The sequence below is a fragment of the Mustela putorius genome, unplaced genomic scaffold (genome assembly GCF_011764305.1).
Source record: "Mustela putorius furo isolate JIRA1106 unplaced genomic scaffold, ASM1176430v1.1 tig00000242_pilon_pilon_pilon, whole genome shotgun sequence".
Classification (NCBI taxonomy): Eukaryota; Metazoa; Chordata; class Mammalia; order Carnivora; family Mustelidae; genus Mustela; species Mustela putorius.
Genome location: NW_025421325.1, coordinates 19,316,130 through 19,338,932, shown reverse-complemented (window position 1 = coordinate 19,338,932; position 22,803 = coordinate 19,316,130). Strand labels below are relative to the sequence as shown.

Below are 22,803 nucleotides of genomic sequence, written 5' to 3'. Positions count from 1 at the left end.
TGACATGTACAATTTTGTTTTGTTCATCATTTTAAAAGCATATCTGAGTAAGAATCCTTTTTGGTGTAATATCTTTTAATTGCTTGGAATTAGTGAAATTGTCAATACATTACATTTTATATGCAGACTCCCAACTACTAAAGGTTACCAATTATCTCTCCTTTTCTTAAGGATCAGATGACATAGAGCATGAAGTACTTGCTGTCACATTTAGTAGAATCAAAGTGCCAGCCAGAGTACTACTGGGGCTCTGGGTCAAAGTGCCATCGGTGGTTAAGTTCTAGGCTCGTGGCTAAGCAGGTGATAGAAAATTCAAAGAAAAAATGGATGAATTTAAATGCCTATTATGTGACAAGTATTATGCTGGTTTTCATATATGCGTTATTCGATCCTCACTGTAACCCAGTGTCTCAGAGATTAAGTTTTGCCTGTAAAAGGAGCAAAAACAGATTCAGAGAAGTCATCTGGCTAGTAAGTGCTATAGTGGAGATTCAAACTCAAATCTTCTAATTTCAAGACTTGAATATTTTCCACGAAAGAACACTGCAGAGAATGAGGAAGGAGCTGATCATAGTAAAAAGAAAGGTACCTAAAGTTTCTCAGAGCATAGTTTAAAATGTTGCATGTAGGTGTGGGACTTCTGGAACGACAGGGTACAGATATCTACATATCTCCTCCAAAAAGTTAAGAAAAGAGTGGGAAAAACAGAAAAAATAAATACTTTCACAACTCTGGAAATTAACAAAAGGCTTGTGACAATCTGAGGAATATCATTCAAGAAAAACTAACGAACCTCTGAAAGAACAGTATTCGGAACATTTCAACTTGGCCAATGCCAACACCCTTTCCCCAGCTCTGCAGTATCACTGCAAACCAGCAGCCTTGTTGCCAATTAGAGGGACAAACCAGCCTTGGAGCTCCTCAAATAATACCACCCTCAGAGCATGTCAATATTTCACGATGTCTTCCAGCCCCCGGTAAAGCCTCCTTTGTAGGGTGTTGTGGTTATTTGACACTGACTCACAGTTTTCTCAGAAGGAAAAGCCCTATTCCCCAGGATATTTGTCAAAAACAATGGGGGGACAGGGGACAAAACAAATGAACAAATAAACAATGAGCCAGAACTATTTAACATCACAGTTGCCTGAGGCTGCCATGCCAGTTGGGGCAAATAAGAGCCTAGGAAAAATAAAAGATTTGGGCAATGAGATGTCCATGGGCAGCAGGGGTTGGGATGCTCTGACATACTCCTGGGAATTCAAAAGGGTGTGCACATGCCTAGGAAATGCTTGGGATAGCCCCAATTCTTGCTCCTCTGGCTGAACCGAGGCCCTGTATAAGCTGATGGTGAAAAGAGAGCTATGAACTAACTACCTGAGCACTGAAGTCATGTCTAATACACATATAGAGCGCCCCTCAGCAAAGGAGGTAAGAATTAACCATTCAGGAAGTAGAGAATCTAATTTCCAGATTTGCCATATCATATTATCTAAAACATCAGTTTTCAAAAAAAGCAAATTACAACACACATAAAGAAACAGGAATGTGTGGCCCATACTCGGGGGAAAAAAAGAAATTGTCCCTTGGGAGAGGCAGAACATATCAAACTTACTAGACAAAGGCTTTATTTAGGATTTTATTTATTTATTTGGGAGCAAGCAAGAGAGTGAGCATGAGTTGGGGGAGGGGCAGAAGGAGAGGGAGAAGCAGACTCCCTGCTAAGCAGAAAGCACCACGAGGGGGTGGGTCTCAGGATGCCAGGACTCTGGGATCATGACCTGAGCTGAAGGCAGATACTGAACTGACTGAGCCACCCAGGTAATCCCACTAGACAAAGGCTAAATTAGCTATCATAAATGTGTTTGAAGAGCTAAAGAAAAATGCCTGAAAAATTAAGGAGAGTAGGAAAACAATGCTATACCAAATGGACAATGTCAGTAAAGAGGTAAAAGTTATAAAAAGAAATAAACAATTCCTGATTTTAAAGTACAATTGAAATGAAAAATGACCACATAAGTTCAACAGCGGATTTAAGCTGGCAGAAGCACTAGTGAATTTGAAGATAGGTGAATTAAGATTATTAATTTCTGAAGAAAAGAAAAATTGAAGAAAATTGAAAAGAATCTCCAAAGCTGTGGAATACCACCAAATATACCAACATGCACCATGGGAGTTCCAGAAGGAGAAGAGAAAAAGGCAAAAAAAATGTTTGGAAAATAATGTCTGAATACTTCTCAAATATGATTCTACATACCTTAGACAATCAAGTCTAAGGTATGTAGAATTGGACTACATACTAAGGTATGTAGTCTTGGATTTATCGTCCAAGTAGGATAAATTCAGTGTCCACACTGAGACACATCAGTGTCAAAGTGTCAAAAGCCAAAGAAAAACAGAATTGTAAAAGCAACAAGAGAAAAATGACTCATTATATACAGGGGACTCAATGAAAGTAATGGTTGACTTATCAGAAATCATGAGGCCGGAAGGCAGTGGTATGACATGTTCAGGGCACCTCGTGACACAGCTGATTAAGCATCTAACTCTTGGTTCAGCTTAGGTGGTGATTTGCTGGTCATGAGATCAAGCCCTATGGCAGGCTCTGTGCTCAGTGTGAGTCTGCTTAAGACTTTCTTTCTGCCTCTGCCCCTCCCCTCCACACACTCTCTCTTTAAAATAAATAATCTTAAAAAAAATGAAGACCGATCCCACTAAAAATGGCAGAGTCAGCAGCTCCAAATGCCCATCCTTCCAGAGAAACATTGAAAACACAAGTAGAAACTGTGAGAACCTACTTTGTAAGACTTCTGGGAAGTAGAAGTACACAGCACACAACCAAATGAAGAATCAAGGAAAAGGGAACTTGAAAAACAATAAAAAAAGATTAATGATATTTTTATTTGCTCTTGCCCTACTGTTTCCCTAACTCATGGAGGTCTTGAAGATGGCAGCCCACGATCTTAGTATGGGACCCTGGTTCCTGGAGCCAGAGAGAATAGAGCAGTCCCCATTCACAAAGAATTGTGTCTCTCTTCTAACTTGACCAAGGGCTACCTGAAAGACTTGTCTGTTATGTCTAACTTCGAAATCACCATGGGCAGAAAAGTGATGGGCATTCCCAGAAAACATAAGGTGAATGGACAGTCTGTAGCCATCTGAGTAAAAAGGTTATGGATGAAGGGTACAACAGAGCCCCAAAAGCCCAAGGAAAAAGATTCTTTGGAAAATCAGTGTATTCAAAGCTGCCCATGTATACTGAGGCTTTGAGAAAGCCATTTGTATACCAAAGGCAGGGAACATGCTCAGAAAAGGCCCAAGAAGATCCCAAGAAGATCCCAAGATTTTGGCTGATCCCTAGGCTCAGTGAGGGCCAGAAGTTAAGGATGAGGCCCGAGTTAAGTATTGAAGGAATATTCCAGCACAATGCCAATCTATCTGTAAAGACTGCAAAAGGATTTTTTTTCCTTTGTTTTGAGTGGTTTTCCCTATCACTTTTCCCCTCCCTCTTTTCAACTCTCTCTTTTGTCTCCAGCCATTCAAGGAAATCACTGTCAAACACTAGCTCCACACAAACTGAAAGAACAGATACTTCAGAAACTACACATGAGAGAAAAATACACTTTACAAAATAGTTTAGAAAAGGTCTAAATAAACAAACAGTTACAGCTTACGGCAAGCAATAAATACAAACTCTGAGGACTGGGAAGAATCTGATTTCCAGAGAAATCACATTATGACATTATAATATTTTACATGTCCAGATTTAAAATTACAAATGATGCAAACAACAACAACAACAACAACAACAAAAAACCAAACCCTAAAAGTATGGCCCATTCTAGAATAATAGAAATTGTCCCTAAGAAAGTACTGACTTTGCTTTTCCTAGAAGAAGACCTTAGATCAACAGTTTTAAATATGCTCAAAGAGCTAAAAAACAAAACAAAACAAAACAAAACAAACCCCTAAAAAACTAAGGACAAAGAACTAAAGAAAACCATGAGAATAATGTCTCAAAACCTAGACTTGATCAATAAACAGACAAAATTATAAAATAGTACCAAATAGAAATCCTGGAATTGAAAAGTACAATATGTGAAATTTAAAAAAACAAAAAACAAAAAACAAACTCACTAGATGGTTTTAATAACAGATCTAAGCAGACACAAGAGTAAGCAAATTTGAAGAGAGCTCAACTTAATTTCCTCAATCCGAGGTGAACAAAAAAAGAATAAAAAAAATGAACCAACAGAGCATAATGGGAATCCCGGAAAGAGAAGAGAGAAAGAATATATAAAGAATTAATGGCCAATTGGTCAATCATACCTCAATACCAATAGAAAAAAATGAACACAAAAAGAACCATATACACAAAAATATTAAGGGCTGAAAACTCCCCAAACTTGATAAAAGATATGAATCTACACATTTAAAAGTTCAACAGGCTCCAGGAAGGATAAAGGCAAAGAGATCTATAAGGAGACACATTATAGTCAAATTGACAAAAGCCAGAGAGACTCTTCAAAGCAGCAAAAGAGAAGCAACTCCTCACGTAGAAAGATCCTATATCATCCCTCTACAAGAGATTTCTCATCAGAAACTATGGAGGCTAGAAGGGACAGCAATGACATTTCTGAATTGTTAAAAGGAAACAAAAACAAAAACAAAACTATCTACCAAGAACTTTACAACCAGGACCACTATTCTTTTAAAATGAAGGAGAAATTAGGACATTCCCAGATAAATAAAATCTGAGGGAGTTCATTGCTAGAATACTTGCTTTACAGGAGAAATGCAAAACAGAATACTTCAAGCTAAAATGAAAGGACACTAGACAGGAATTCAAAGCCATATGAAGGAATAACTCAGAAAAGATAACTATATATGAAGGTATAAAAGTAAGTTATTATTGTATTTTTGACTTGTAAGTCCTCTTTTTATTTTCTACGTAATTTAAAAAAGACAGATAAAAATAATAATAAACCCATGTCAATGCGCAAATAAGAATTTAATTATATGTAAGAATGTAATCTGTGATAACAACATATTGGGGAGTGGAGCTATGGAAGAGTGAAGTTTTGCATGCCACTGAAGCTGAGTTTGTATTCAAAGTAGATAGTTACAAATTTGGGATATTAGTTGAAATCCACCTGGTAACTAGTAAAATAAAAATAATACACACAAAATAAGAAGGGAATCATGACAGTACACTATAAAATAGCAAACATAAAGGAAGGCAGGTAATGGAGGAGATGAAGAACTAAAGAGGCATAAGACAAATAACATCTCAAACTGGCAGAAATAAGCCATTCCTTTTCAGTAATCACTTTAAATATATATGAAGTAAACTCTTCAATCGAAATGCAGAGGTTGGCAGAATGGACTAAAAAACATAATCCAACTATATACTGTCTACAAAAGATTTACTTTTGATTCAAAGATGCAAACAGATTGAAAATAGAAGGATGAAAAAAGATTTTCCATACATAGTAATCAAGAGAGAGCTGGAATGGATATATTACATCAGATGAAATAAACTTTAGGCCAAAAACTCTTACAAGAGACAAAGAAGGAGATTTTAAACTGGAAAAAGAATTAATCGATCAAGAAGATATAATAATTATAAACATATATGTACTTTACATGAGAGCCACAAAATACAGGAAGCAAAAACCCACATAATGAAGCAGAGAAACAGATAATTCTACAATATAGTTGAAGCCTGCAATATCCCACTTCTGACAATGTACTGAACTAGACAAAAGACCAATAAAGATATACAGGACTTGAACAAAATGTAAGACAAATACAGAACACTCTGCTCAATGAGAGTACACATTCTTCTCAGGTGTATATGAAACATTCTTCTGGATAGATCATAGGTTAGGCCACAAAACAAACCTCAGTAAGTTTCAGAAGACTGAAGTCATACAAGTACCTTCTCCAACTACTACAGCACGCAGTCAAAAATCAGTAACAGATGAAAAAACACAGATGAATGAAAATGAAAACACAATATCCTAATACAACATATGGTGATTCAGTGGAAACAGTGCTCAGATGGAAATCTATAGCAGTAAAAATCTACATTAAAAAAGAACAAAGATGGGGCACCTGGATGGCTCAGTCAATTAAGCACCTTCCTTTGGATGAGGTCATGATCCCAGGGTCCCGGATCAAGCCCTGCAGAGGGCTCCCTCCTCAGCTGGATGTCTGCTTCTCCCTTTCCCACTGGCCCTCAACCCCCTCCCCACCCCAGCTCATGCTCTCTCTCACCCACTGTCTCTCTCCCACTCAACTGTTTCTTTCTTTCAAATAATAAAAAAAAAGGAACAACAAAAAAAGGAACAAAGATCTCACATTAACAACTTTTAAATCAGTAACTTTATACCTTAAGGAACTGGAAAAAGAAGGGCAAATTAAACCAGTGCTAGCTAAAAGAAGGAAAAAATAAGTGGAGAGAGTAGGTAGACGAAATAGAAAAGACAACAGGGAGCATCAGTGAAACCAAAGCTGGTTCCTTGAAAAGACCAACAAAACTGTCCTTTAGCTAGAATGAGAAAGGAAAAAAGAGAAGAGGAAACCTTTTGACTATACCCAATTGAGATGACCAGTTAAGTATCTTTAAAGATTATTCTAATAGGAATCTTCTAAATAAACCTATAAACTTGACCTGTCTGGACTGTGAATCCAGGAGAATGTCACTCTGGGCCTGAGGACAGTTTCCAGGGGTAACAGACAAAGTCTGGAGCAGGAGCAGGGAAACCTGTATTATAGCCCTACTACTGGTGACCAACTGGCTGTGTGTCCCTGGTCAAGTCAGTTAACTTTCTGGATATTCCCCTCCCAATCTATAAAACTGGATGGAAGGTGAAGTTCGATTATATGTTAAGGCTTCTTCCAGATGTAAAATTACTGTGATCTTACATGAGGAAATTAACATTTAAAATGGTTACCCAGTTTACTCAAAGCTTTTAAATCAGTGTATGGACTAATTTTAATCTAACAGAACAAATCTAGGGCATGTTCTCACCTAGCACTGGACAGGCTCCTAGTAAGAACACATGTCATGTAATTTAATTTATACTAAATGTAACCTCTACCATCCTATAAATAATATCAATGTAGGACCAAATTCTGGTCTCTTTCAGGAAGTAACCAAAACAACCACAAGCAGAATGGTCCCCATCCCATGTAAGCAGTGTACCCACCTTTCACTTTCATTGTTGCCCAGAAATGTTCCAAACTGTGAGGCATATGCATGCTCAAAGAGCATGATGAGGAAATTCTCATTAAATTCAAAAGAGCAAGGAAACTGACGAAGTATCTGCCACACACAGTCCAAGAAGAGAAGAAATACAGGTGACTCCCACTTCTGTTTACTATTACAATAGGCTGACTGTGCACAGCGTTGCTGGAACGGGTGGCCAGCCTAAGACAGAGAAAATGGAAATGTGACAGTCATAGCCTAGTGAGAGCACATTATAGCACGCTCTATTAACATTATTTTAAACAACTGCAACAAAACTCTTACTAGATGGAATATCATATAATCTGGATGGTTGCCGTTTAATGATCTCTTGGTTTAAAACAATTTTCAGCAACTGGGGAAAACAGGACTTCCAAATATTTTACATAGCCATGCAGTTGAGGCATAACCATAAAATCTGCAATTATCCTTGGTGAACTCTATAAAATAAAATTGTCTAGGTCTCTAATTTGTAGCAAAGTCAAAGAATATAAGGTCTTTAGGTACCAAACAAAAGACAGCTACCACCTTTTATCTCTCCAAAGCATTGCAGATTATTGTAAGCTACGTAAGTGTCACTACTGAACAGAAATAAATATGGGGCTCTTACACACCAAATTTATAAGGTCACTCTTATTTTCATTATATATGGAATAAAGTTATTGTCATGAAAAGATCTTTATAAGTACTTTTATATGAGATAAAATTGTTCCTAGTTGCCCTCTTCTCTCCAAAGGAACTGGAAGAGTCTGCCCTCTACTGACTAAAGGAAATTTAAGATCATTTGGCTCTCTCCACCCAGAACCTTATTGACCTTACCTCAGATCACACCCTTCTAGGTATTTCACACACTTGCTTTCCTTTGAGTCCTCATGCTACCTTATCTGACAAAAATGTCATGAACATTTACCAGTGGCTAATGGTATTTTGATACCCATCAAAATGGTAATGTAAATCACAATCATTTATTCGTTTGCTTTACATCATGAAGAATGTTGCTGAAGCTATAGATTTTTACCAAATATTTGGGATGGACTTGAATAGAGATATAGGTTAGTTGTCAAGCAGGGTAGACAGACATGGTATACATAATAGCATTAACATATAATAAATCTAAATTTTTACTAGAAGGGCCAGAGATGATTTTTCTCCAGAGATAATTCTACTTTAAAGATCTATCTAAACATTTGTTCTTAATCATAACCATTTACTAAGTTACACAGTGTATATACATTTTGTAAGTCGAACTCTGACTTACAGGATTTCAATCTATTTTACAAGGCCTTTTTTCAGTTGTCATTCAGCATTATGTAATGGCACTGCGTTATGTCCTAGGGGTAAAAGAGAAACCAATGGGCATGGTTCCCCGACCTCAAAGGAGTCACTTTATTTGGGTCTCATTTAGGGAACAAGGTATGAAGACAATGGATTTATCTTTAGCTGTGAAGAAGGTTAAGGTCCCAAAAAAGACTTCATAAGCGCAGCGACATTTAGCTCTATCTTAAATAAAGCAGGAGGATGTCACCTGGTAGGGCAAGAGGATAGGGTGGAGCCGGACGAGCAAAAGGCAGAAAGTTCTAGAGCATGTGCCTTATAATACAAATCCTCATGCCCCCTTCCTGCTTTGTTCATGTTTTTTATCTCTACACTATTTTACACTCTTTTATTTCCCCTGTAGGTAACAAAGTACAATTAGTGAGAGTTTGTTAAAGGAATGAAATGCCAAATGAGCAAAATAAGCAAAGAGAGGCACAAAAGTTGAGAGGCAGTGAAGATTATAAATGTTTACTGTGAGAAAGACAGTTAAACATATCATTTAAGCATTTTAATCAATCAAAATTTCATATATTCTTTCCACTCCTGCAAACTGGGATCACATCAATTATTAGCAGTTCCTGTGCACATCAAGCAGCTTTTCTTACCTGCAGCCACTCTCTTTCTATCAGGGCCTCAAAACCACGGATGGTCCTGCTTCTGGGTTCTAAGATGATCTGGGCCAGGGAGGTAACCTGAAGTGTAGAATCAGTTCCTTCTGTTCCATGAATCAATATGGATGCCCCTTCCCTGATAGGAAAATCCAGAGTACAAATGGGATACTCCCAACATGGTCAATCAACTCCATTAATAACAAAACATTTACTGAGTACAGTATTTCAAACTCATGCATTCTGCTCTGTCCAGTAGGATTTAGAGTTGAAATAAGGCACATGAAGAGAGCTTCTCTTAGGAAAGAAATACTATGGGCTTCAAATATCACACGGCAAGATACTTTTTAAGCTGTAACAACCTTCACAAAACAATTTAGTTGAATTTTTTCTCCTTTAACAAAATCCAAAAGCAGTCTTTTATCACACATAATAGGTGCTTATTTCTTCTGCCTTTAATAGATGATTAAAGCGCTTCTCATCAAACATAGAAACATACACTTAAAAGTTATTTTTCTGTATCTCTCTGACCTTGATTCTACCTTTTCACCATTAGCTGACTATTAAGGATGCATTCATAAACTGTAATGTAACAGAGCTAGGAAAGAAGACCTGAACCACACTTTCAGAAACAGGAAAACAAGAAGAACCATTAAAAAAAAAAAAAATGGCATAAAACTGTCAATCTAGAAAGTCAGTGGCAATGATATTACTATACCATGATACTTAGGAGGAGTCTGGGACCCCATTATTCTAAAGACTATGAAAGAAATACCAAAAACTAAATTAAGTACATCTCCCCTCCTCTTCTTCCAACTCTCATATCGAAATGACAGTGAAGGATATTTCAAGAAAAAGGAGAATAACCTCAACCACTTTCTCCTAAGAATTTCAAGTTTGGGAACTACTATTAATTCTCTTCCCATGTACTAATATCCTTTATGTAGCTATAACAAAAAGTAATTTTTTATGATTTCCTCTTTTATTATAAACATTTTCCCATGTTTCCACATCACCTTTAGAAGTATTGTCTTAATGGTTATATAATATTTTATTAGGTGATCAACTAAAATTTGCCTAAATGTTTTAAGAGTTATTTAGGTCATTCCTAATTTCTGTTATACCATACTTAGCTTTTTGTCTTCTGTGAAATTATCTGAGAGTTAATTTGAAAATAAGACTCCCTGCCATTCTCCTACGGTTAGGTTAACAACCTCATTCTTAGGATGAAATCTCATGACTAGGTAGAAGGATAGGAGCAAATATTTAAGACTTCTGATACATACATTCAGTCAATACATCCTAGTTATCTGTGGCACATTTCACATTTAATTCAATTAATTTTTAATGTCTATTTTTACATTTTGAGTGATTGATTACAAAGGCAGATTTTTATGAAGATACAAATAATAAACCAGTATATATCAGAAAAGGGAACCCAATCCATGGCAAAATAAACCAAAACCTTCAAGTCGTACAAGAATGTGGAAGTCCCTATTTGTTTCTGTTGGCCAGCTGAATCTAAACAAAGGTGGAGCTAAATCCTGTTCTTCACCTTGCCTGGACCTGCAGTGTCCCATTAGTATGGCTGCAAATTCAGACAACATGATGACAAGTGTTCATTATCATTTACAGTTCATAAGAAAACAGAAGCCTCCACATTCACCATGCAAGGGGAAATCTTTTTAACTTAGGTTATAAAGAAACAAAACCCTTTAATACTAACATCTCATCATTCTCATCCCGACACCAAGAATCTCTACCCATTACTGGTTTTGTCACTAACTTATCACATAATCTTAAGCAACCTGTTCTATGATCAATTTCTCACTAACCATAAAAACATTACATACATACTTCCGTAATTTGGAAACATCAATAAAACAAATTATAGTCTCAAGGAAAAGTGCCACCCAACTATGCGTTAGTGATACTTATACATACATATTGTGTCAGAGGAATCTCCTTCTTAAAAAGGGCATTCTAAGCTTCTGCAACAACTTACACCAATCCTTTTGCCTCTATGTTCAAGTCTTCTGCCTCAAGTCTCAAGGATTAGCAACCTTCAACTGAGTGAATGAACTAAAATCACTTCACATACTTCACATCACTGCCCTCAGGTATGCTCAACTTGAGATCCTGATGTAACTACACATATCAAGTCGTTTGTTAATAAGATACCTGAGAAATCAGAAAGAATCATTATACTGTGTAACAGAATTACATGTTTCTTTTCACTGACATTTCCAAAGTAAGACGACCGGTTTTGCCCTCTGAGCACGGTTTAAGAAAAGGAAAATTGGTAGATCCACAATTCAAGGATTTTATAGAAAAAAAATAGTTCCTTTAGTACTTAAAAAAAATCTGTATTATTGAAGGTGTGTGATGTATGTGGTCAATTAAATACCAGACTCTATGTACATATTTCATCAATAACTGAATGGCAATGACTATCACATGTAGTAATTTATAAAATGATCTGAACATATAGACTAGGTGCAAACTTTAACACAATATATAAACATAGTCTGGATAAAAGCAAAGTCTAGTTAGTAGTATGTGTCCCATTCCGGAACACTGAAATACACTTTACCTGTCAATACACTGAGCTGCTAGACAAGCAGTTGTAAGAATCTCTTTGATGTGAGTCAGCCAGTTCGAAGCCTCCAATCTACCGAGCCATCGGTCCATGTTATGTGTTTGGTCATTACAAGCTTCTACAAGTTTAATTAAGCTCTCCTGAAGAATGTGATACCTTTAAAAAACAAGAAAAAGCAAAAAAGAAAATAGAAAATACAATGACGAAGGAGAAACCAAACTCAAACCCCAACCTCCAATATATCCAAGAGGCAAAGTAGCTCAAAACAGTACAAAAATATTTACCTAGTTATACAGTAATTTGATAACTAAACACTGAAAAACTAGTATTTAAAATGGTTGCAAAGAAGCTTAACATGCCTGTCATGGTAAATCATTCCTCAGATGAACAGATTAAACCAGTTCATACAGCTGAATTATCTGACTAGGGAGCGGGCCAGAACACTGCATTTTGTGACAAGTCATGAGGCCACACGACTGACATCCACAATCCTGTTCCCACAGGTCCAACACTAGATACCAGTACCTTCGGCAGGGATGGCCAAGGCTAGCTCAGATCCCTTGTTTATTAGCTCCAACCCCACCTGCCCATCCAGAAGCCCTTATAAACCTCTAGCTGTAAGCATAAACAAGAGATACAGGTAGAGGAAATAGGATGTGGGGGAGAGAAGTCTCTAGTCTTCTGACTTAGAAAACTATACTTATCTGTAGCATATCTGATCACTAAGTGTGGTGACCAGTGATCTACAAGTAGAGGAACAGACCTTGCAGTGATGAAATTGCAGAGTTTCACTTAGAGAGGACATGCTATTTGACCAAAAGTCACTTTTGGGCACCCAAGATTAAGTTTCCTGCTTATCTCACAAAACATGACAGGATATCCCACCAATTTCTAACTTTAGGTAAATGGGTAGGTTCCTTTGAGAACCTGTGATCTTTTAACAGCTAATGGTTCACTCTAATGCACTTCAAAAAAGAGTCCATTACTGTCTTTAGAGTCTTTTACCTCTCAATAGACTTATGAATCCGCCTCCACTGGGGATAATGAGCTTCTTGTTCAAAGCCGCCACCTTTGGCTCTAGCTTGCTGAGCGACATTTAAAGAGCGGGTGTCAATGATGTAGCCTCGTTTTCCTGCCCTGAGGGTAGCATTTATCAGCTTTTCATCTTCTTTGCACCTTCTCCCATTTGTGCCAGTGAGTGGCTGACCACTTCGCATGATTACCTAGAAGCACAATGCAGTTTAAAATTGAAGAGTAGCCGCTTTGAAAGTTTCTGAAAACAGAAATGAATTAGCTAGAGGAAGAGTTATCTAAAAAACAACTGTGTGACTCTTTGGAGATGAATTTGATCCTGAAAAAAATAAATATTTCTATATATTTGCAATAGTTAAAAACTATAAAACAAAAATAAGCCCTGTACTTTAACAGTTTTTCTTATCTCAAAAATAATTCCACATAATACAGTATAATTACTAAAGAGATCAAATATTACAATTCATTTAGTCAGTAAATTGTTTACTGGACAAGGCCTTGTAATAGAAGAATAATAGCCTATGTGCTGACAAACTTTTGTTTCAACTACATAAACAGGGTGGCAGGTTTTATCAAGAATTACAGGGACGCCTGGGCTCAGTTGGTTAAGCATCTGTCTTCTTTTAAAAAGAATTATAAAGAGAAAAGGCACCCATGGTAAGATAAAAAAGTTTATGCACTATTCTTCTTGTGGGAATCATTTTCATATCTTAAAAACTGTTTGTCTATTATTTATTCTCCTTTGGTCCTTTTTCATCCTTTTCAGTATTTAAAGACTTGGATGTTTCCAAAGACCATTAACTATATATTATAAAAGGTCTGGTTTTGAAACTTTTCTCAAGAAATCAGTATTATACTGGTCTCTTCCCTGGTGAATGGTTTAGTTATTTCCACTTAACCCCATAATACATGCTGTTATCTTTACTACCTTGAAATTTAACATGATGAAGAAAGATCATTCAGAAGATGACAACAGCTAACTCCCAGATGTCCACAGCTAACTCCCAGGTAACCATGTAAATAGACACATAGTATATTTAATATCAGTTTTCAAAATGCTTTGTAATGAACCCTGATTAACAGAAATACTACTGAGCAAACAGGATAGATGATCTGATGTCAATGCAGCAAATTTTTAGCAATCTTTTTATCCTAAATATCCATACTTGATTTATTATCCACAGAAAAAAGGGAAATGGAATATGAATATAACTTATCCACTAATTTACTATTGACTTCAAGATGAGAGAAAAGAAGAGAACAGAAACAGATTTAGAAAATATTTAGGGGGCAGCTGCATGGCTCAGTCGGTTAGGCATACAGCTCTTGATTTCGGCTCAGGTCATGAGCTTAGGATTGTGGGCCCCATATTGGGCTCCATGCTCTCGCTTAGGATTCTCTCTCCACCTGCGCTACTCTAGCCCCACCCTTGTGCATTCTCTCTCTCTCAAAAAAAAAAGAAAAGAAAATATTTCGGAAACATACACATACATACAGCAAGTGCTTGCCTATTCAATTACTGACTCCTGTATTTACTAAAGTTGTAACAATAACATGTGTCACTCTTCTCCCTTTTGGGAAAATAAAAATGTCCACTCAATTTACCTCTTATAGGGAAATTTAGCACAGATAATTAAATAAAGATAATTAATTAAAATAAAGTAGCCTACCACTGTTCTAGTTGGAGAAATTTATTTTTCTATCTAACAGCATTATTTTAAGTGTCAAATGAACATTAATTCTCTTTGTGCTGAGTCCTGAAGATAAACCTATCTGGCCTTTCTAATTTTGAGCAGCATCATGAACAAAATTCAAAATCATATCCTAATCACAAAACATACTACTCCTGATTCCCTCAAGTTTAAATGAAGGAAGTCCTAACAGGAGAGACTAATCACATCAATGAACATGTACATAGAAAAGGGAGTATTTCTAAGAAAAGATCTGCAAACTAAGGCTTTCAGTGGATCAAGGAGCAGTACCATACACTTACCATTCCATTTTTTTTATGGTAATAGCTGAGTACTGGGAAGCGTCCTCCATGTCGAAAAGCAGCTACCTTTCGAAGAGCTTCATCATCAATGGATTTGGGAACTATGACAATTGGCGGGTAAGAAGGGCAGACAGCAAATTCCTTATTGACATAGCTTAACCTCCATTCACTGGTCTGAAAAACACAAAATACTTCAAAGCTAAGCAAGTATCTCAATGTCACAAAATAATCTGAAAATTTTAAAGGACCTTAGAGATCAACTTCCACACAACGAAGAAGCCATCTCTCAGGAATTTAATGTAAGGATACCTAACCGATACTTGAAGGAGTTCTATTCTTCAGAATCAGCTTCCTGCTATGCTAGGGATCCTCTGTTCCTAGAAACTGCTTCCTTTTATTGAGCAAAATGAGGCTTCTGTCACTTCCTCTACTGTTTTTACTATGATTTCAGCGCATGTTCCTATTTCACATGGCATCCTATTAGCTGACATCATCCCATTCATCCTTTTTGGGTACCATTTATTTTATTTTATTTTTGGTACTCTTCAGTATAGCAACAGGAAGACTGTAATACTCTAGATAATGCTTAACCAGAACAGAGCTACTATGTACATCAAATCTCCTGTTCTTTTCTATTATTTAAAAAAAGGAGGGGCGCCTGGGTAGCTCCGGTCATGATCCCAGGGTCCTGGAATGTAGCCCCACATCAGGCTCTCTGCTCGGCAGGGAGCTTGCTTCCCTTCCTCTCTCTCTGCCTGCCTCTCTGCCTACTTGTGATCTCTGTCAAATAAATAAATAAAATCTTTTTAAAAAATAAATAAATAAAATTAAAAAAGGAAAATGTAGAAAGATCGGTAATATCTTTAAGACAATAATGACTTAATACTTAAAAAAAAAGTTATACATAGGAATCGATGAACTCATTTCTAACTCACTACACTAAGTACTAAAAGTATACCATATAAAGTTATCCAATGACAACTTATTTCGAATATTAAAAATAAAAAACACTTGAAGACTGTAAGAAGTTGTTTACGTAAATTTTGATATATTTCGATAAATCAGAGGTGGCCTAACATACTGGCCATGGGTTGCAGTACCAAGAAGATAAAATAGAACGATGTTCAACATACTGTAGAGAAAGAGATTAAAAAAACAACAACAACAACTTTTTACATGATACATTATATTTTTAAATTAAACCATTTTCACTTTTAAGTTATTCTCTTAACCAATTTTAAAGACAGTTTCCAAAAGATTTATTATTTAACAAAAGGAATTTACCTGTTGTCCTGTACCTCCATCTCATAATTCCCCCTTTCCCCAGAGGCAATCATTTTCAACTCTTTTAGCTTTAATTCTGGAGTTTACCTCCAAATTTCTAAATAATATGATTACATTGTTACTTCTTGATTTTCAAGATTAGGCATTACTTATTGATTTCCTACTCTGGAAAACGGTATGATCATCCACTGACCCGCAACACCACTTTCTGGCATATATTAAGTTTACATACCTAGGGCTCTCTATTCTGTCCCACTGGTGTATTTGCAGTAAGTCCCATAGCTTTTAGAATAGACTTGATATTTAGTAGGCTAAGTCTCTTCCTCCCTTTTATTTTCCCCTCTCCAAGACTACCTGGGCTCCTCTGAGTTCTCTGCTCCTCTGTGCGACTTTTATGAAATTTCATGTTAAAAGCCATTGCAGTTTTAATTAGACGCACTGACCCTATGGATTCATTTGAAGACAATTACATCTTTAAAATATTCAATCTCCTTGTCCACGAGCATAGTGTCTCTCACCTTTTTAAAGCTTTCTTAATTTTTTCAATAAAGTTGTATAATTCTCTCAATAAAAGCCCTGCATAATTTTCTTTAGTATATTCCTAGAAACCTTTTTTTGTTGTTGTTGCATTTTAGTTATATGTTTACAAAGTTGTGGTTGATGGAGAGAAATGCTTATTACAGTCGCCAAGAATCTTTCAGCTTCCTGTGTACACAAGCATATAAGCAACAATGACAGTCTTGCTTCTTTCATTCCAAGCCTTATACCTCTTATTTTTCCTTCTTGTCTTACTGAACAAGCAAGGAGTAGTGGCTGGTAGGCATCTTGTCTCACTCTTGAACTTAAAGTGAATAATAAAAAATTTGCTCTTTTTATGTTCTTATTTTGGGTAGCTTTATTAGATTTATCAGATAGCACTTATCAGATTATGTAAATAACCTTCAACTGTATTTCTGATAAGAGCTTTTATCAAGCATAGATGATTAGTTCTAGCCTACTGTTTTTTTCTATTTTCATTTTATTACACCATTTGTGTAATTTGTCTTTCCTCTCTAATTTTGTGATATTCCCTTTGCCTTACTATTTATAGCTATACTACAACACATTTAGTAAAGATTCTTTTTTATTGTCTTGCATGGTGTTTACCAGGACACTTTTGAGCTTGTGACTTTCATTGATTCTGGAGAACTCTGGACCATAACCCATTTTAATAGTGCCTCTCTTCCATTTTCTCTATTATCTTCCTCCTGAACTCCCATTTAATAAATGCTGGCTCTTTCCCCTTTATCATCCATGCATGTATCTAACTTCTCTATCACTTCCCCCAACTTTCTTGTTTCTCTGCTCTGTACTCCGAGCAATTACTTCAGATCTATATTCCAGATCATTAATTTTGTTTCTCATCAGGTACTTAAACCTTACATTAAGTTTTTTCTTTTTAATCAACTTTGAGATTATTTGTATGAAAAATAAACTAGATCCAGTTAGAATGTGTGGTTTCATGAGTCTTGATAGTCGTATACACCCATGAAACTACCACCACAATCAAGATAACAACATTTCAATCATCTCCCACAAAATCCCATGTGTATTTTTTACAATTTGTATCTTCCCCTCCACATCCCAAATTAGGAAATCACTAATCTGCTTTCAGTCACTATAGGTGTTTATCTAAAAAATCTTTGCCTAATCCAAGGTCATAAAGGTTTTCTCCTATGCTGTCTTCAAGAAGTTTTATAGTTTTAGCTGTTATTTCATCCATGTATAGGTCTTCTTTATACCCTATCACATTCTCTCTCTTTTTTAAAATTTTTTATTTTTTATAAACATATATTTTTATCCCCAGGGGTACAGGTCTGTGAATCACCAGGTTTACACACTTCACCGCACTCACCAAAGCACATACCCTCCCCAATGTCCATAATCCCACCCCCTTCTCCCAAACCCCCTCCCCCCAGCAACCCTCAGTTTGTTTTTTGAGATTAAGAGTCACTTATGGTTTGTCTCCCTCCCAATCCCATCTTGTTTCATTTATTCTTCTCGTACCCACTTAAGCCCCCATGTTGCATCACCACTTCCTCATATCAGGGAGATCATATGATAGTTGTCTTTCTCCGCTTGACGTATTTCGCTAAGCATGATACGCTCTAGTTCCATCCATGTTGTCGCAAATGGGAAGATTTCATTTCTTTTGATGGCTGCATAGTATTCCATTGTGTATATATACCACATCTTCTTGATCCATTCATCTGTTGATGGACATCTAGGTTCTTTCCATAGTTTGGCTATTGTGGACATTGCTGCTATAAACATTTGGGTGCACGTGCCCCTTTGGATCACTACGTTTGTATCTTTAGGGTAAATTCCCAGTAGTGCAATTGCTGGGTCATAGGGCAGTTCTATTTTCAACATTTTGAGGAACCTCCATGCTGTTTTCCAGAGAGGTTGCACCAGCTTGCAATCCCACCAACAGTGTAGGGGGGTTCCCCTTTCTCCGCATCCTCGCCAGCATCTGTCATTTCCTGACTTGTTTATTTTAGCCATTCTGACTGGTGTGAGGTGATATCGCATTGTGGTTTTGATTTGTATTTCCCTGATGCCGAGTGATATGGAGCACTTTTTCATGTGTCTGTTGGCCATCTGGATGTCTTCTTTGCAGAAATGTCTGTTCATGTCCTCTGCCTATTTCTTGATTGGATTATTTGTTCTTTGGGTGTTGAGTTTGCTAAGTTCTTTATAGATTCTGGACACTAGTCCTTTATCTGATATGTTGTTTGCAAATACCTTCTCCCATTCTGTCAGTTGTCTTTTGATTTTGTTAACTCTTTCCTTTGCTGTGCAAAAGCTTTTGATCTTGATGAAATCCCAATAGTTCATTTTTGCCCTTGCTTCCCTTGCCTTTGGTGTTGTTCCTAAGAAGATGTTGGGGCGGCTGAGGTCGAAGAGGTTGCTGCCTGTGTTCTCCTCAAGGATTTTGATGGATTCCTTTCGCACATTGAGGTCCTTCATCCATTTTGAGTCTATTTTTGTGTGTGGTGTAAGGAAATGGTCCAATTTCATTTTTCTGCATGTGGCTGTCCAATTTTCCCAGCACCATTTATTGAAGAGGCTGTCCTTTTTCCATTGGACATTCTTTCCTGCTTTGTCAAAGATGAGTTGACCGTAGAGTTGAGGGTCTATTTCTGGGCTCTCTATTCTGTTCCATTGATCTATGTGTCTATTTTTGTGCCAGTACCATGCTGTCTTGATGATGACAGCTTTGTAATAGAGCTTGAAGTCCGGAATTGTGATGCCACCAACGTTGGCTTTCTTTTTCAATATCCCTTTGGCTATTCGAGGCCTTTTCTGGTTCCATATAAATTTTAGAATTATTTGTTCCATTTCTTTGAAAAAGATGGATGGTACTTTGATAGGAATTGTATTAAATGTGTAGATTGCTTTAGGTAGCATAGACATTTTCACAATATTTATTCTTCCAATCCAGGAGCATGGAACATTTTTCCATTTCTTTGTGTCTTCCTCAATTTCTTTCATGAGTACTTTATAGTTTTCTGAGTATAGATTCTGTGTCTCTTTGGTTAGGTTTATTCCTAGGTATCTTATGGTTTTGGGTGCAATTGTAAATGGGATTGACTCCTTAATTTCCCTTTCTTCTGTCTTGCTGTTGGTGTAGAGAAATGCAACTGATTTCTGTGCATTGATTTTATATCCTGACACTTTACTGAATTCCTGTACAAGTTCTAGCAGTTTTGGAGTGAAGTCTTTTGGGTTTTCCACATATAGTATCATATCATCTGCGAAGAGTGATAATTTGACTTCTTCTTTGGTGATTTGGATGCCTTTAATTTCCTTTTGTTGTCTGATTGCTGAGGCTAGGACCTCTAGTACTATGTTGAATAGCAGTGGTGATAATGGACATCCCTGCCGTGTTCCTGACCTTAGAGGAAAAGCTTTCAGTTTTTCTCCATTGAGAATGATATTTGTGGTGGGTTTTTCATAGATGGCTTTGATGATATTGAGGTATGTGCCCTCTATCCCTACACTTTGAAGAGTTTTGATCAGGAAGGGATGCTGTCAAATGCTTTTTCAGCATCTATTGAGAGTATCATATGGTTCTTGTTCTTTCTTTTATTGATGTGTTGTATCACATTGACGGATTTGCGGATGTTGAACCAACCTTGCAGCCCTGGAATAAATCCCACTTGGTCGTGGTGAATAATCTTTTTAATGTACTGTTGAATCCTATTGGCTAGTATTTTGTTGAGTATTTTCGCATCTGTGTTCATCAAGGATATTGGTCTATAGCTCTCTTTTTTGGTGGGATCCTTGTCTGGTTTTGGGATCAAGGTGATGCTGGCCTCATAAAATGAGTTTGAAAGTTTTCCTTCCATTTCTATTTTTTGGAACAGTTTTAGGAGAATAGAAATTAGTTTTTCTTTAAATGTTTGGTAGAATTCCCCCGGGAAACCGTCTGGCCCTGGGCTTTTGTTTGTTTGGAGATTTTTAATGACTGTTTCAATCTCCTTACTGGTTATGGGTCTGTTCAGGCTTTCTATTTCTTCCTGGTTCAGTTGTGGTAGTTTATATGTTTCTAGGAATGCATCCATTTCTTCCAGATTGTCAAATTTATTGCCGTAGAGTTGCTCATAGTATGTTCTTATAATAGTTTGTATTTTTGGTGTTAGCTGTGATCTCTCCTCTTTCATTCATGATTTTATTTATTTGGGTCCTTTCTCTTTTCTTTTTGATAAGTCGGGCCAGGGGTTTATCAATTTTATTAATTCTTTCAAAGAACCAGCTCCTACTTTCGTTGATTTGTTCTATTGTTTTTTTGGTTTCTATTTCATTGATTTCTGCTCTGATCTTTATGATTTCTCTTCTCCTGCTGGGCTTAGGGTTTCTTTCTTGTTCTTTCTCCAGCTCCTTTAGGTGTAGGGTTAGGTTGTGTACCTGAGACCTTTCTTGTTTCTTGAGAAAGGCTTGTACCGCTATATATTTTCCTCTCAGGACTGCCTTTGTTGTGTCCCACAGATTTTGAACCGTTGTATTTTCATTATCATTTGTTTCCATGATTTTTTTCAATTCTTCTTTAATTTCCCGGTTGACCCATTCATTCTTTAGAAGGATGCTGTTTAGTCTCCATGTATTTGGGTTCTTTTCAAACTTCCTCTTTTGGTTGAGTTCTAGCTTTAGAGCATTGTGGTCTGAAAATATGCAGGGAATGATCCCAATCTTTTGATACCGGTTGAGCCCTGATTTAGGACCGAGGATGTGATCTATTCTGGAGAATGTTCCATGTGCACTAGAGAAGAATGTGTATTTTGTTGCTTTAGGATGAAATGTTCTGAATATATCTGTGATGTCCATCTGGTCCAGTGTGTCCTTTAAGGCCTTTATTTCCTTGCTGATCTTTTGCTTGGATGATCTGTCCATTTCAGTGAGGGGAGTGTTAAAGTCCCCTACTATTATTGTATTATTGTTGATGTGTTTCTTTCATTTTGTTATTAATTGGTTTATATAGTTGGCTGCTCCCACGTTGGGGGCATAGATATTTAAAATTGTTAAATCTTCTTGTTGGACAGACCCTTTGAGTATGATATAGTGTCCTTCCTCATCTCTTATTATAGTCTTTGGCTTAAAATCTAATTGATCTGATATAAGGATTGCCACTCCTGCTTTCTTCTGATGTCCATTAGCATGGTAAATTCTTTTCCACCCCCTCACTTTAAATCTGGAGGTGTCTTCGGGCTTAAAATGAGTTTCTTGGAGGCAACATATAGATGGGTTTTGTTTTTTTATCCATTCTGATACCCTGTGTCTTTTGACAGGGGCATTTAGCCCATTAACATTCAGGATAACTATTGAGAGATATGAATTTAGGGCCATTATATTGCCTGTAAGGTGACTATTACTGTATATGGTCTCTGTTCCTTTCTGATCTACCACTTGTAGGCTCTCTCTTTGCTTAGAGGACCCCTTTCAAGATTTCCTGTAGGGCTGGTTTGGTGTTTGCAAATTCTTTCAGTTTTTGTTTGTCCTGGAAGCTTTTAATCTCTCCTTCTATTTTCAATGATAGCCTAGCTGGATATAGTATTCTTGGCTGCATGTTTTTCTCGTTTAGTGCTCTGAAAATATCATGCCAGCTCTTTCTGGCCTGCCAGGTCTCTGTGGATAAGTCAACTGCCAATCTAATATTTTTACCATTGTATGTTACAGACTTCTTTTCCCGGGCTGCTTTCAGGATTTTCTCTTTGTCACTGAGACTTGTAAATTTTACTATTAGGTGACGGGGTGTGGGCCTATTCTTATTGATTTTGAGGGGCGTTCTCTGAACCTCCTGAATTTTGATGCTCGTTCCCTTTGCCATATTGGGGAAATTCTCCCCAATAATTCTCTCCAGTATACCTTCTGCTCCCCTCTCTCTTTTTTCTTCTTCTGGAATCCCAATTATTCTAATGTTGTTTCGTCTTATGGTGTCATTTATCTCTTGAATTCTCCCCTCGTGGTCCAGTAGCTGTTTGTCCCTCCTTTGCTCAGCTTCTTTATTCTCTGTCATTTGGTCTTCTATATCACTAATTCTTTCTTCTGCCTCATTTATCCAAGCAGTGAGAGCCTCCATTTTTGATTGCACCTCATTAATAGCTTTTTTGATTTCAACTTGATTAGATTTTAGTTCTTTTATTTCTCCAGAAAGGGCTTTTATATCTCTCGAGAGGGTTTC

At 36.9% G+C, this 22,803-nt stretch overlaps 1 protein-coding gene across 3 annotated transcripts in view; it reads right to left on the bottom strand.

The window, feature by feature from the left end:
• Positions 1-22,803, bottom strand: part of MTMR9 (myotubularin related protein 9) — a 63,070-nt gene that overhangs the window by 14,122 nt on the left and 26,145 nt on the right. For all 3 annotated transcript variants that reach the window (XM_004766066.3, XM_013063302.2, XM_004766067.3), the window contains 5 exons: positions 14,799-14,972; positions 12,779-12,996; positions 11,768-11,929; positions 9,172-9,313; positions 7,212-7,432 (listed from right to left, as the gene is read on the bottom strand). In XM_004766066.3, the coding sequence (XP_004766123.1) occupies positions 7,212-7,432; positions 9,172-9,313; positions 11,768-11,929; positions 12,779-12,996; positions 14,799-14,972 (917 nt within the window). The remainder of the gene's footprint in view (positions 1-7,211; positions 7,433-9,171; positions 9,314-11,767; positions 11,930-12,778; positions 12,997-14,798; positions 14,973-22,803) is intronic.